Below are 14,271 nucleotides of genomic sequence, written 5' to 3'. Positions count from 1 at the left end.
AAGATGGAAGAGTGAGGTAAACATCAGGTGGGAAGAGGAGGTCAACCCGCAAGGAGAAAGCCAGGTAGAAGGAAGAAGGAAGAGAGAAAAAGAAGGGGTAGAAAACAGAGGAGGAGGCAGCCAAGGAGATCTGGATGCTGAATCAGAGAAGGGGAGAGGTAGGAAAACGAAGGGTGGAGGATGAGAAAAAGGCGGGAGATGGAAGAGAGGAAGAACCTCGTCTGGATGTGCCATGGCTAGACGGGGGTTCCGAGAGCAGCGGCATCGCCAACGCCACCACCTTGGGAAACCGGCTCAGCGGCTCCAAGAGCTGGGAAAGAGCAGCCCGCGGGAGAAGCCCCAGATTTTAGCCCGAGTCTGGGCCCCTCCCAGTCTGGGGCGGAAGGACGGGACCGCTAGTCCCGGCCCCACCCGTGCGTCAGCACCAGAGCTCAGCCGGCGCGCCTCTTTGACCAAGGCGAATGGCCCAGGGACGCACGCGGGGAGGCACAGAGACGACTCAGGAATTAGGGCCCGGGAGAGGCCGGTACCTGCCTGGGGGGCGTGGTGGGGCAGAGCTGGCACCGATTCCGAGTGGCTAAGGAGCGTGGCACCCCAGCGCACAAGGGCTGGCGGACGCTTGCAGCGCCAGGACGTCCGGCCCAGGGTCGAAGGAAGGCCGCAGGCCTGGGCGGGAGCTGCGGGGAGCGAAGCCGCTAAGGAACCCGAGGGGTCGGGGAGATCCTGGCTTGGGGGTTTGAGGGTGGGGGCTGCGTGGCGACGGCCCAGGGAGTGTGTGCTGTGGCGGGAGGACGACCCCAGCTGAATCGTCCCGTCCCAGTGGGGTTGTCTTCCCGTTTCTTAGTTCCAGAAGTTGCAACATCAGAGCTTGATGGGTGAGGAACAAGTCACGGAGGGGACCCTAAGGGGAGGCGAGTGGCAAGTGGTGCCCAAGGGGAGACGGGTGGGAGCGGGAGTGCCGGGTGGCAGTGCCGCCTAAGGGGAGACGAGTGGCAAGTGGCGGAGAGGACCGGCGCGCGGGCGGAGGCGGGGGCCCAGGACACCTTTTGGCACCGCGAAAGCCTTCGTCCTGCCCCTCTGTCCTGGCCGCATCCCAGAGCGCCAGCCCTGGGAAAAAGGCATCGCTGCTGAGCCGGGCCCGGGCCGGCTGGGGTGGGAGGCAGGATGGAGGGGCGGGAGCCAAGGCCGAAGGGGCGGACGCAGGGTGGTGTCTCGAGCTACATAAGGGGCCGTGGGGTCCGCGCTCGCCTCTACGTGGGCAGCAGCCGCTGGCGGGGAACGCGGCGCGATGTCGGGTCGGTGCCAGCAGAGCCCAGTGCTGGCAGGCAGCGCCACTTTAGCTGCCTTGGGGGCACTGACGCTGTACCTCGCGAAGCCCTCCGGCTACGGGAAGTACACCGAGAGCCTGACGCCCTCGGCTACCCGCCTGCCCGCCGGCGCCGCCTGGTTCCTGCAGGAGCTGCCCGCCTTCGCGGTGCCCGCGGGCATCCTCGCCTGGCAGCCCTGCTCCCTCTTCGGGTCGCCCGGGACTGTGCTTCTGGGCCTCTTCTGCGCGCATTACTTCCACAGGTAGTGTTTCCCCCGCCGGCGGAGCGCGGCGCGGACGCCGCGGAGGCAGCGCAGACGGCTGCGGGGAGCGGCGAGCGGGCTGGTGCGGCGCGCCTGGCGGGGCCGGGCGGGGGCTGCGTGCCGGCCCGCTGGGAAGCGGCTGCGGGACAGGCGCGACCGTCACCACCCCGGGCCCCGCGCCCCTCTCGGCCGCTCCAAATCCTCCGGCTGCTGGAAGGGAGGCCCCGCGGGCGGCAGGCGAGCCGGAAAGCTCAGCTCGGGCAGAGCTACTGGCCAGCACTCTCCCCTGTCCACCCGCGCGCAGCCTGCGCTCATCTGGGCCGTCTCGCCCCCCGCCCCCCTTCTCTTTCTTTTTTCCCCTTTCCCTTGCAGGGTGGGGGGCAGGTTGGTTCTGGGATCTTGGAAGAGTCTTAGTGTTGGCACCTCCTGAAGGAAACTCAGTTCAGGGGTTCTGATCAACTTAGTCTTTGTTGGTCTGCGGAGGGAGGTGGACAGATCCCGGGCTCTGCACTTCAAAGGTGGGAAAGAGAATGCGTTGGGACCCCACTGGCTTCAGCGAGAGCCCCACTTCTTAGTCCCCACCCCAAGGGGACCAGGCTCACCACCAACTCACCTGCCGCTCCAGTTTCCCTGGGACTCGAATTGTGAGTGGGTCAAACTCAGAGCTGAAATGTTTTTCTAGATTAAAAATCACGAGTTCAGGAGAACCTTGCGTCCTTGTCTGGGACGGAAAGACAGGAAGGAGACCAGGGGATATAAGGATTCAGACAGAGAAAGATTGTCGAGCCCCAGTAAAGTCTCACAGGAGAAGGGAAGAACACATTATTGCCTACCGTGCCCAATCATTTACTATGATCTCATTTAGCCCTACTGTAACCTTGTGAGATATGTATTTATTGTGTCTACTTTACAAAGAGACAGGCTGAGTAAGGTTACGTGATTGAAGGAAGATGATACAGCCACTGCCCAGCAAGATTCAAATCTGAGCCTATGGATCTCTGTGGTTCCAAGCCTTTTAACCATTTTAAGTAGGAGATAACAGTCCCTGGACAGAGAAAAGTTGCCAAACCAAATCAAAACCTTGAACAGAAGCACTGCCTTATTTTGAGTAGAGGATTCCTAGGGTGAAAAGAGCAAGGAAATTTACGTTGGAAATTAGGGTAAAGTGCCTCTGGAAGCTGAAAGGCATAATCCTCTCATAGAGAAAAAGTGATGCCTCATTTTTTGGGGAAGGAAGTGTCAGAAACACAAATTTCAACCTCTCTTTCTTTAATCCCCTATTAACCTCTGAATCTTCTTTATAAGTCAAGATTTAAAATTTATGCAATCTTAACTGAATTCTCATTCTTATAAAAAAGTGAGTAGTGACAAGCAATAAGAACTAAAATTTGTATCCTTTCAACAAATATTTACTAAAAGCCTGTTGTGAACAAGGTTCCAGGCTAGTTATCAATCACTTTATTTTACCCAGATTTAGGTGGTTTCATCTGCACAGAAAGAAGGATGTTGGGTGGAGGAGAAAAGAGACAAGCTTTTGATTTAACTGAGTTTGGAACAGACATTTGACAGAAAAATATGATTTTATGGACAACTGCTTTTGTCTTCAAGTTAACTACTGTCTGTTAGCACCGTAAACACCTCATAAATATTTTTATGAGGGCATTTCATCTTAGAATAATAATTAGTGTTTTCTGACAATCCTACTAACATGATTTTTAGGCTTGTTTTTAAAATCAAAAGGCACTTTGCACAATAAATTATGACCAGCACATATTTAAAAAATAAGGAAGTAATTACCCATAAAATGAATATCTACATACTATCCATCTTCTTCAGAGGAAATTTGAAAATATTAGTAAAGGATATGGGAATTGATTCTGCCTGAGGAAAAATTGTCCGCTGAAAGCACAATTCTGAGTTATTTGTCCCTGAGGCATCAGAATGTAATGTTTGCCTGCCTTTTCCCTTGTTTGGATTCTTTCCTCGAGGCTACTGGAGTGTTGAATTTGTTACCATTTTGACTGCTTTACCAGGTGTTACACTCCATGCCAAACACTGCGGGAATCAGCTACTAACTAATCCTTCTAGCAGCCCGTTTAGGTAAACACTATTATCATCCTCATTTTGCAGGAGGGAAACTGGGGCAAAAACTCTGATTCCTCAAGGCCACACAATAACTTGAGGAATCAGAGCTCAAACCTAGGCAGTTTGAATCAATCCAGATTTCAGGCTCTTAGCTATGATAATAAACTATTTTATACTTGTTCTTACTACCTCATCCTCCTTGCTTTTTAAAAACTATATTTAGATTTTAAATTATTATTTTTTACTAATGAAACAATGGAAAATACAAAAATAGAAAATATTCATAATTTCAATATCAAAGTATATTAACTATGAATGTTTTGTGACATTTCCATCAAGCTTTTTATTTTTTTTAGTAGATTTTTAACATGCTTGTTATATTGAATACATAGTTTTTTGTTCTACTTGATTACCTAACATTTTATAATAAATATTTTCTCACATTATCATAGAATCTTTGTAAATATCTTCTTAATGGCTGTTTGTTATTTTTATCTCATGTAAAAACAATAATTTATTTATACATTGATTTACAGTTGGACATTTAATTTTTTTTTTTTTTGGCTAGGTTAAATAATGCTCTGATGTGCATTTTTGCATCTAAATTCTGTTTAGAAGCTAGGATTATGTTTTTAATCAAGATTCCCAGAAGTTGTTCAAAGGTTATGAGCATTGTTTAGAGTCTTGATATAGATCTGCTTTGAGGGTTTTGGAGTCATTTGGCTTAATAATGAGTGTGCATTAGGAACAAGGATCAACCTGTCTTGGCTTTTTCCTGTCCTGTGTGTTCTATGACACAAAGAATATGATGGAGGAACAAGGTCTTAGGAGAAAGGATGGCTCAGGTTTGGCTCAGATCCTTTGGAAAATGTCTGTTGGCGCCTGTTCAGAACAGCAATATGTCCCAGTAGATAGAAGTTAAAACTTATTGCATTTTTCTCAATACAAGGATGACACACTAGAATGTAGGCTTTAGAGTTAGGGTTCTTTTGGTCTCATGTCTTTATGGCTATATCCCCAGTGTATAGAAAGTGCTGATACATAGGTATATTCACTAAAATTTGTTGAATGCATGAATGAACTCTACTTGCAACAACAGTACTGAAGGAATTGTGGGAGAGCTAGTGATTACTTAGGAATCATTATTGCTGAGATTGCATGGCTAGGTCACTTCAGATAACTTTCCTCCCTTCAGAATCTATTGTTGTGGATTTTTGGATTGCTTAGCCATGTGAAAATGACTGCTGCCTAAGCATATTGCCTAATCCCACTGTCAAGGTCGTTTGAAGTCAGAGTTATCTCACCTCTTGACCTCGACTAGAGGTGTGGAACGACTGTCCAAACTCTGATTGATCTTCATTTTCTGTCCTGTATGGTGGGCATCATTCCAATTGTGCACAGGGTAGCTGATGTCTTTTTCAAGAATTAGATGGGACCTTGACAACTGATGAAAAAGAAAAAGAAACATATTCCCCCCCCCAAAATGACTTTATTGTGAAAAGGTGCTGGACAGTGTGACCTCCGATGACACACATCTAGAAGAAGAGTGTAATGCACACATTAGAGTCTGCCTGAATTCAGAGAGATATTTCCTGGGATTTAGATGCTGAAATATTTTCCTAGTCAGCCAAATAAAATGATGGCTTCAGTAAGAAGCCTTTTTGCTTTCTTGGGTAGTTCATTCTCCAAGAGCACCAATTCCTCCTCATCCTTCAAGACTGAGCATTTCCTCCAAGCAGACTTGGCTGAGTCTTTTCTCCTCTATAAATCCAGTTGTGATGCCATTCCTTTGGCTTTCGTAGCAGCCAATGTGGCTTTCCACAAGGCACATCACACACTGGATCATAATTATCTCTTATAAGGAAACACAGTCTTCATCTGTCTAGGCTCCTCATTTTACAGAAGCAAAGTGCAAAAGGTTGAGTCAGGAGCAAAGTGGAGACTTGGAACATAAGTATCCTCATAGACCCCTGCCAATGCTCCTCTTACCTCATAAGAGGTGCAGATGTTCCAAATATTCAGAAATAATCAGACCTTACTAAGGAAACTACTCATTTGCTAAGAATCAGAATGGTAACTAATGCCTACATTGGAACAATAGACAAATCTCTCCTCCCACAGATTAAGAAGAAAAGCTCAGGCAAGATGAGCAACATTCTTGTGGTCACTTAATCACATGTTAAGGACTTTCATGAGGCATAATTTGGATCATTTAAGATTAACTGAAGGATTTTTTAGAATGAGAGCCAGAAATCTTTTTCTGTAAAAAGCCAGATCATAGTCTCTCTTGCAAAAACTCACCTCTGCTGTTGGAGCAGGAAAGCAGCTACAGACAGGTAAACAAATGAGTGTGGTTGTATTCAATAAAACTTTATTTACAAAAACAGGCAGTGGCCAGATTTGGCCTGTGGGTCATAGTTTACCAACCCTTCCTTAAGAAAACTATGAGTGGTATAGGTTTACATTCATTCAGTGCCCTGGTAATTCTATAATAGAATTTGGTTAAATTGTATAGCAAAGAAGCAGCATATTTTAGAAAATTTCTGCTACATGTAAGTGGGGTCATGACAGCAAACATCATTTTCTAAGAATTCATGGGTTCAAAGTTCTTTATTTGAACATTTATGGGAAATAGTAGGAGTCTTGGAGGTTTCATTCTAAATGGGATGACATCATAAGCACATCTGAAAAACATATAGCTATGTTTGCCAAAAATATAAATAAGCTTCAGAGATCGTGACCATTTCACTTTTACCACATTGAATAAAGGACCAACTTCTTGCTCATTTTCAATCTAATTTATTGTCACTTAAAAAAAAAACCCAAAATAAAGAATTCAGATTGAAATTCAGGGATTTAGATTGGCGAAGTGGCATTTACCAAGTTACGTGGCAAGGAAAGGGCAGAGTGGAACTTGAACTCAGTACTCAGATCTTTATTAGAGTTCTATTAATACATGCTCAGAAGTATGCTAGGTTGTATGGGAGATGCAAAAGAAGTACACTACCTGGTGCTTGCCTTTCAGGAAAGAACCATCATTGTGTGCTTATCACTCTTCCTGGTGTGAAACCTGGTGGCGGCAATGTCAGTCTGAGAGTACCAGGCAGGTGGGAAAATGTACCCTGAGGGGGACAGGGGCCTGAGGAGGACCATGGGCATGCCACTAAACATTCATGCTGAAGGTCCAGAGGCTTGTCTGTGTTTGTGTACAGGACACAGGGCAGATGGCTGGGTGAGTTTTGAAGGGGCCCTAAAATGGCACCTCTCTTTCCCCTACAAGTTCAGACTGACTGGCAGATAGACCCAGGAATCAGGCTACTAGAGACAAATTACCACCCTATTACTGGTAAAGCTTGTCTAGGGGAATGTGACTTAGATTTTGAATCACGTGGACCTCCTAACACTGTACTTTGAATATACTCAGCAACAACCATGGCTGGACAACCACAGGCTTCTTCCAGTGGTGCTTGTTCTGAAAAGACAGCAGAACAAGGGTTGAGCTGTAAACACCCTTTGAGAGATCCTGCTCTCACATTAACCAATCAGGTAATTCATTTTGCCTTCCAGAGGAGAAACAGGTGGGGGAGAGTGGGAAGACCCAGAGGGATACTCTAATGAAAGGCCCTCAGCAAGTTGGAAGGGAGCATGAAAATGTTTTTATTCCTACATAGAATACAAATATTATCTACCTATTGATTTTTGCCAGAGGCTGGTAACTTGTTTCTGGAACTTGGGGTCCTTCCCATTCTGCTGTTGACTCTCTGCCGTGTGTGGCAGTGGGGACATCAAAGTCTGGACTCAAGTTGTTTAAAAAGTTTCTGTGCTCAACCCAGGAGCCTTTAAGGAGACTCAGCTCAACATAGGAGCTCTAAATTTTAAAAACCTCTGAACTGGGGCCAACAGTGCAATTTGCCTTCCATTTGGTTATAGAAGGGAGAGAAGGGAAGGAGAAACCAATATTTATTGAGCTCTGTGTGTTCCAGGCACTATGTTATTTGCTGTACACTGGCTATCTCATTTTGTTCTTGAGAAAATCACTATTATTAGTGCCATTTCACAAGCGATTGCAGTGCGGAGCATTGTGGGGTGAATGGGAGTGAGGATGGCAAGACAAGCACTTGACCTGGTCCTCGAAGGATGGCAGGACCGGATTTGTGGGTGGGGATGTGATGTCTGTTTAAAAAAGGGGCCCATTTGCTGATTTATGACTTAAAATTGCCCTGTACTCCATATACTCAGTCTTGAAATATCTCTCCACTTTTTAATCCAAACATCTTCTGTATCTATGCCATACTATCGAATCCTACTACCTAAGTCTTAAATCAGGCTCTGGGCCATTAGCAAAATTGTTCTATTATACTTGTTCCATATTGTCAAGGCTGATCCTAGAAGTCACTGGGAAGGAAACAGGATAATTTGTTTTTGACATTTTGTCTATCTAAGCATGAAACATTTCAAGATCTTTTTCTGTGCACAGACTATTTCTCTGTTGCCTCTCTCTGCTTGTCTTCTTGTAACAGCAGTACATGATCTTCTATCCTTCACAACTTACCTCTTCTGTGCCTCAGTCTCTCAGTAAATGTTCTGTACTTGCCAGACATTACTTATCTGGTAAACAAATCCACATAGCAGTGTATTGGGTTGCTTGTTTTTATTTTATTCAATGCAAGTATTTGGATACAAGTATTTTACCAGATATATGCTTAGCAAATATTTTCTCCCAGTTTGTGGCTTGTCTTTTTTGTTATCTTTACTGTCTTTTTAAAACTTTTAATTTTAGTGAAGTCTAACTTTTCAATTTTTCTTAGGCTTTTGGTTTTATATCTAAGAAATCTTTGTCCAATGTAAAGACACAAGGATTTTCTCTTATATTTCATTCTAGAGTATTTGTAGTTTTAGGTTTTACATTTAGGTCTATGATCGATTTTGAATTCATTTTTTATAGGGTTAGAAGTATGAATCAAAGTTCTTTTTTTTGCATATGGATAGCCATAGTATTTTTTCTCCGATGAATTGCCTATGTACCTTAAATTTAAAATGGGAAAAATTATGTGAACATATACCTTGTCAAAGAAAACATGCGAATTTCAAATAACAACATGAAAAGATGCTCATTATTAGTCATTAAAGAAATACAAATTAAACCGCAATGGAGTACCACTATGTATCTGCTAGAATGGCTAAAATTAAAAAGACTGAATATAACAAGTGTTAGCGAGAGTGTGGAGGAACTAGAACTCTCGTACATTATTGATGGAAATGTAAATGGCAACCACTTTGGAAAACAGTTTGAAAGTTTCTTACAAAGTTAAACATATACTTATCATATAACCTAGTGATTCCATTTCTAGGCATTTTTCTAGGAAAAACAAAAGCAGGTGTTCCTACAAGCACTTGTATGCAAATGCTTGCAGCAACTTTTTTTGTAGTGGCTAAAAACTGGAAACACCACCAATGCTGATCAGCAGGTGAATGGGTATACCAACCACACTGCAGTATAACTACATAATGGAATACTAGTCAGCAATAAAAAATGAACTATTGGTGTGTGCTACAACATGGATGAAAAGCAAAGTAATTATTCTGGGTAAAATCCATCAAAGAGAGTGCATGCTTTATGATTCTATTTATATAAAATTCTATGAAATTCAAACTAATCTATAATGATGTAAAGTACATCTGTGGTTTCTTGAGGATATAGGAGGGACAGGAGGGTGAAAATACAAAGGGTATGAAGAGCCTTTTGGTGGTGATGGATATGGTCATTATTTTGATGTGATATGGTTTCATGGGTTTATATATTGCAACTTATCAAATTGCACATTTTATTGAAGTATAATTAATTATACCTCAGTAAAAAGTAAAAAAATGTAGGTAGGCCTGTGAGAAAATTGTATGTATGTGTTGCCTTGTGTCACTGAGAATCGTTCAAACTTTCTGTGGAGCTAATCTGGCAATATTTAACAAGAGCTGAAAAACTATTCATTTCTTTTTGGGAGGGGGCAGCAATTTTACTCAAGAGTAATACTTAAGGGAAAGAATCCAAAAGAAAGAAATCCAGTCTACACAATGTTATAGTGTTACTACTCACAACTGGGGAACACTAGGAGTTTCTTAAGTGCTCTACAATTGAGGACTGATAGTAATCAATATGATTAAATATCACGTATACTTCAAAAATATTATCCACATGGACTATATCTGTGTTTGGAAATAAGTATATGAGGTCATTTATTTAAAAAATAGCACCTAAAGAGTACACTGAATAAATGCATGTTGACATGTATGAATTAATATTGATAGCGATTGGACTATAAAGTGATGTAAATAGCTGATATTTAGGTTTACATTCTCTCTTGTAATGTTATTAAAGTATTTAATGGTTTAACTCCTACTATAATTAATAGAGGAAATAATATTGCTATTACAAGATTTTAAGAAGTACCTTACAAACTGACCATGCCATTAAATCTCAACAGAGATCAAGACATCCCTATATGTAGGCACTGCTTTGAGGGATTTTAAAAGTCATGCTTTGAGTGTGAGATCTCTCCTACCTAGCCGTTATGATACTACCAACTTCTGAAATTGTCATTTTCTGTTCCTCCTTTGTGTTAAGATGTTGAAGATACCTTAAAATTCGATCATGTTCCCTGATAAAGTGTCCAAACAAACATCCTTTTAATATCTGTTGAATCTGTGGGAATCTCACCTTGTTCATTCTTGATAATGGTAATTTTTATGTCTTCTCAGTTTTTTTCCTGATCTGACTAGAGCTTTATCAATTTTATTGATCTCAAAGAATCAGATTTTGATTTCATTGAGTTTCACTATTGATTTTCTGTTTCTTATTTATTTTCTGTTTTGATGTTTATTATTCCTTTCTTATGCTTACTTTGGGTTTAACTTACTCTCTTTTTTCTAGTTTCATAAGGTGAAAGCTGAGGTTATAGATTGAGAACTTCTCTTTCTTCTAATATGGACATTTATTGCTATGAATCTCACCATACATATTGTTTTATGGCACCTCACAAATTCTGATGTTTCTATTTTAATTCACTTCAAAATAGTTTAATTTTTCTTTTGATTTCTTCTTTTATTCACGGGTTATTTAGAAGACTGTTTTTTAATTTCTAAATGTTTGAGAATTTTCCAGACATTTTCTGTGATTAATTTCTAGTTTAATTCCATTGTGGACAGAGAGCATACTTTGTGTGATTCATATATCTTTTTAAACTTACTGAATTTAAAACTTGTTTTACGGCCCAGAATTTGGTCTATCCTGGTAAATGTTCTGTGTAAACGTGAAAACAATATGTATACTACTCTGAAGAGGAGCATTCTAAAAATGTCCATAGATTAATTTGATTGATAGTGTATTTCAAATCTTCTATATACTGTTGATTTTCTATTCTATCAATTATTAAGAGAAGAATATTGACATGTCCAATTAAAACTGTAGATGTGCCTATTTCTCTTTACAGTTCTATCAGTTTTTGCTTCATGTATTTTGAGTTTTGTTTTTGTTTTTTTGATAGTGAAAATATACTTTATTTTTTTAATATAATAGATACCAGCAATATACTGGTGTTGATGTTCCAGAGAGAAAAGAAAACACAAGCATTCTGCAATAAGCTTTCATCTGCTTGCTCAAAAAATTTTAAAGAAAATATTCCAAGATTCTGTTTAACATTATGGCTTGAGGGGTTGAAATTTTTTCCATGACAAAAATATAATTTTAGTGGCCCAAACCTTGATCATTTATAAAGGATGGAGTAAAGAAAAGTCCATATATCAATAATGAATACTTCCCTCTCTATGAATTAAATACTGTTATAGCCAGTGTAAGAAACTGGTGAATGAATAAACTTGATAAAATGTGTGTCAAAATGTTCATGAAAAAATACATTTCTATTTCCTCTCATTTTTACTTTGTAGTATTCTCTAAATGAGTTCTTTAGGTGCACAGAAATAAAACCTATCTACATACAACTCTGGAGAGATTCAAAACCCAACAGAAGTAAAGTTAAAATGCCTATATTCTAGAGTTGATCCATTTAGTGTAAGAATAAATGTCAGAAATCTCTTAATTGTGTACAGCTTGCTCAAGGGTTTAAAGATAAATTGTGAAAGCCAAGGTATCAAGAAATCTTATTTGAATTTCATCACAAAAGTTAACAATCCCAGTTAAAAAAAGGTAACAGAACTGTATAGAAAATCTGCATCTATATCAGAAAAGGGAAGTTATATCAACTAGAATAGAAGAGAGCTTTCCAACTGTTGAATACAAAAATTTCCCAGAATCCTTTGGAAAACAGTGAGACCTTCCATTCAGACTCTTACTTCCTTACTGAAGTAATAATTAAAAAAAGGTGTTTAAATGAAGAGGAATGATTTGTTAGTTGTAGAAATAAAATCAGATGATTTTCATTATGTCAACTCATGCACTACATGAATTGCCTGCCATGAAAACTTTTATGTCTCAAATCTTTCAATATTTTAAGCTATAATCTTTCCACAAACGTACAATACGGTAAAAGAATGTTGTGGGATCATCCTTCGTACTAGCTTTTCTCCACCTGCCAATCTCAATTTCATTTGACTAACTTCTCTGATAAAGTAATAATAAAATCTGTCTTTATACAGAGAAAAATAATTCTGTCTTTGTCAAAGTCATAATATACCTGCCTTTCTTGGACATCCAGAGTGTACAACCAGGTGTAATCACTGTATAAATAAAAAAACAATCAAGAGAATAAATATCCAAAGTGAAAATACTTTGAGTTTCAGAATGTGTTCCTTGTCACTCTGTTTTGAGGAATGGAGCTCTTTCTTCTGTTAGCCCTCCAGCCCTCCACCCTGCACCACTTAGTCCACCATTCACTAGAAAGAACGGATACCCCTTCTCTCAAATCTTTTTCATACCTTAAGCTATGAGGCAAGATTCAATATCACCTGAATGCCAAGCTGCCACTATTTAAAAATAAATGAATAGTGATGATACCTGCCTGTGTACTGGTACAGATGGGACACTTTCACCCACTGAAGCTGCTGCAATATAATTTCACAATAGATAACTGGATAGTGTATCTTTCTGGAACTAGATAAATCATCATCTAATATTTAATTAACAAAAAGGTATTCAAACTTTTGATCAGCAACAGAAATTCTAAGAAAGGTAAGGCAAAGGAATTTCCCTGAGCCAAATGGATACAATATGGAGCTTTTCTTATCTCTCAATCAATACTCAGCCAATTTACTGATAAGTTAAAAAAGCAGTGCTTACAAAAGTCAGGCTGCTTCCATAAAGCCAGTGTTTACTAAATATTAGCACATCAAATGTGGAAAACCACTGCCTTTTTAAAGAAATGTGCTTAAAATTTCAAAAAATAGCTCATGAGAAATAGCACTTTCTACACAAGTTGGATATAAAAAATTACAAAAAATGTATTATAGTCACAAAGACAGTCTTCAGATTTGTACTCAGGAAGTCTGTTTTGTTTTATTTTCTTAAAGAATAAATGCATAGCAAATTTTTATTTTCACCATTTCAACTTCTCTTGTTAGAGCACAAAGAATTTTTGTTTAGGACTTCAATTTAAAAAGAAAAAAACAAAACAAAAACACATGCAAAGTGCTATTCCTCAACATGGCTGTAGAAAAATTTAACTCAAGGACGTGTAATGATTGACATCAGGCAAAACTGCAGTAAATACTCACTCACCATAACAACTATAATTTAGTCGAAAAGGAGTGAACAATCCTCTATGCAAGGTAAATGGGGTGAAATAAAAAAATTGGTAATCTGTGCTTTATTTTGTTTTAATATAGGATGGATAATGCATTCTTTAGACCATGTACATTAAATATGCTTTAGAAACAAAAATTTACTTGATATTTTGACAAACGCACCCTTCATTCCTTAGGTTAATTTCTGTGTTAATTTTTACATTACTAATCATTGTACTGCTATAGCTAAATCAACTAAGTATCAGTTTATGTAGTGTTGCTCAAAAGATCTACAAGTAGCAAGCTCTCTGCTTGTTTTTTGAAATAAAAGAAGAAAGCAATAATATTGCAAATGAATGGCACTGGGCAAAATATACGTAACAAACACATTAATACAGTCTTAGGTGCCTATCAGTTTCTATATAAGGATAAAATGCTTGCAGAAGATCTTGAGAAAACCATCCCTCCCTCTAAACTTTTAGCTTCTACATAGTGTCAGATGTTTCAATTGGTATGAAGGATAAATGATTTTAGGCAAAAGTGAAAATCTATCTACAAAGCAAAATAGCAAAATCTGTGGTAACTTTCTGTAGAAGGCTCTGTTCTCTGGTGGCAATATTCTTTAGTACACATGGAGGATAGACTAAATTGCAACAGAATATTTCTGATACAGTAGCAATCCTTTCATATACTCTTACTAAATATTACAAAATTAAAAACATACATAAATATTCCTTGTACCATGCATTATGCACCAGTTTGGGGCTGCCTGATGAAGTCATGGCTACTATGTTAACAGTTAAACATTGCACCTCCAACATTCTGCCATCTATACACAGTGAACGGACCCAATGGTTAGGGCTCCCGAGAGATGGCAAACTACCTCTA

At 40.1% G+C, this 14,271-nt stretch overlaps 1 protein-coding gene across 1 annotated transcript in view; it reads left to right on the top strand.

Annotated features, from left to right (window-relative positions):
• Window positions 1-1,195: 1,195 nt before the first annotated feature.
• SRD5A2 (steroid 5 alpha-reductase 2) overlaps window positions 1,196-14,271 on the top strand; it is a 36,765-nt gene continuing 23,689 nt past the window's right edge. Inside the window, exon 1 of the mRNA XM_045549337.1 lies at window positions 1,196-1,569. Coding sequence (XP_045405293.1) covers window positions 1,289-1,569 — 281 coding nt within the window. The 5' untranslated portion in view covers window positions 1,196-1,288. The remainder of the gene's footprint in view (window positions 1,570-14,271) is intronic.

Source organism: Lemur catta, chromosome 4, assembly GCF_020740605.2.
Source record: "Lemur catta isolate mLemCat1 chromosome 4, mLemCat1.pri, whole genome shotgun sequence".
In the NCBI taxonomy this organism is placed as follows: Eukaryota; Metazoa; Chordata; class Mammalia; order Primates; family Lemuridae; genus Lemur; species Lemur catta.
The sequence above is the reverse complement of the archived record's forward strand: the minus strand, read 5'-3'. Positions and strand labels throughout refer to the sequence as shown.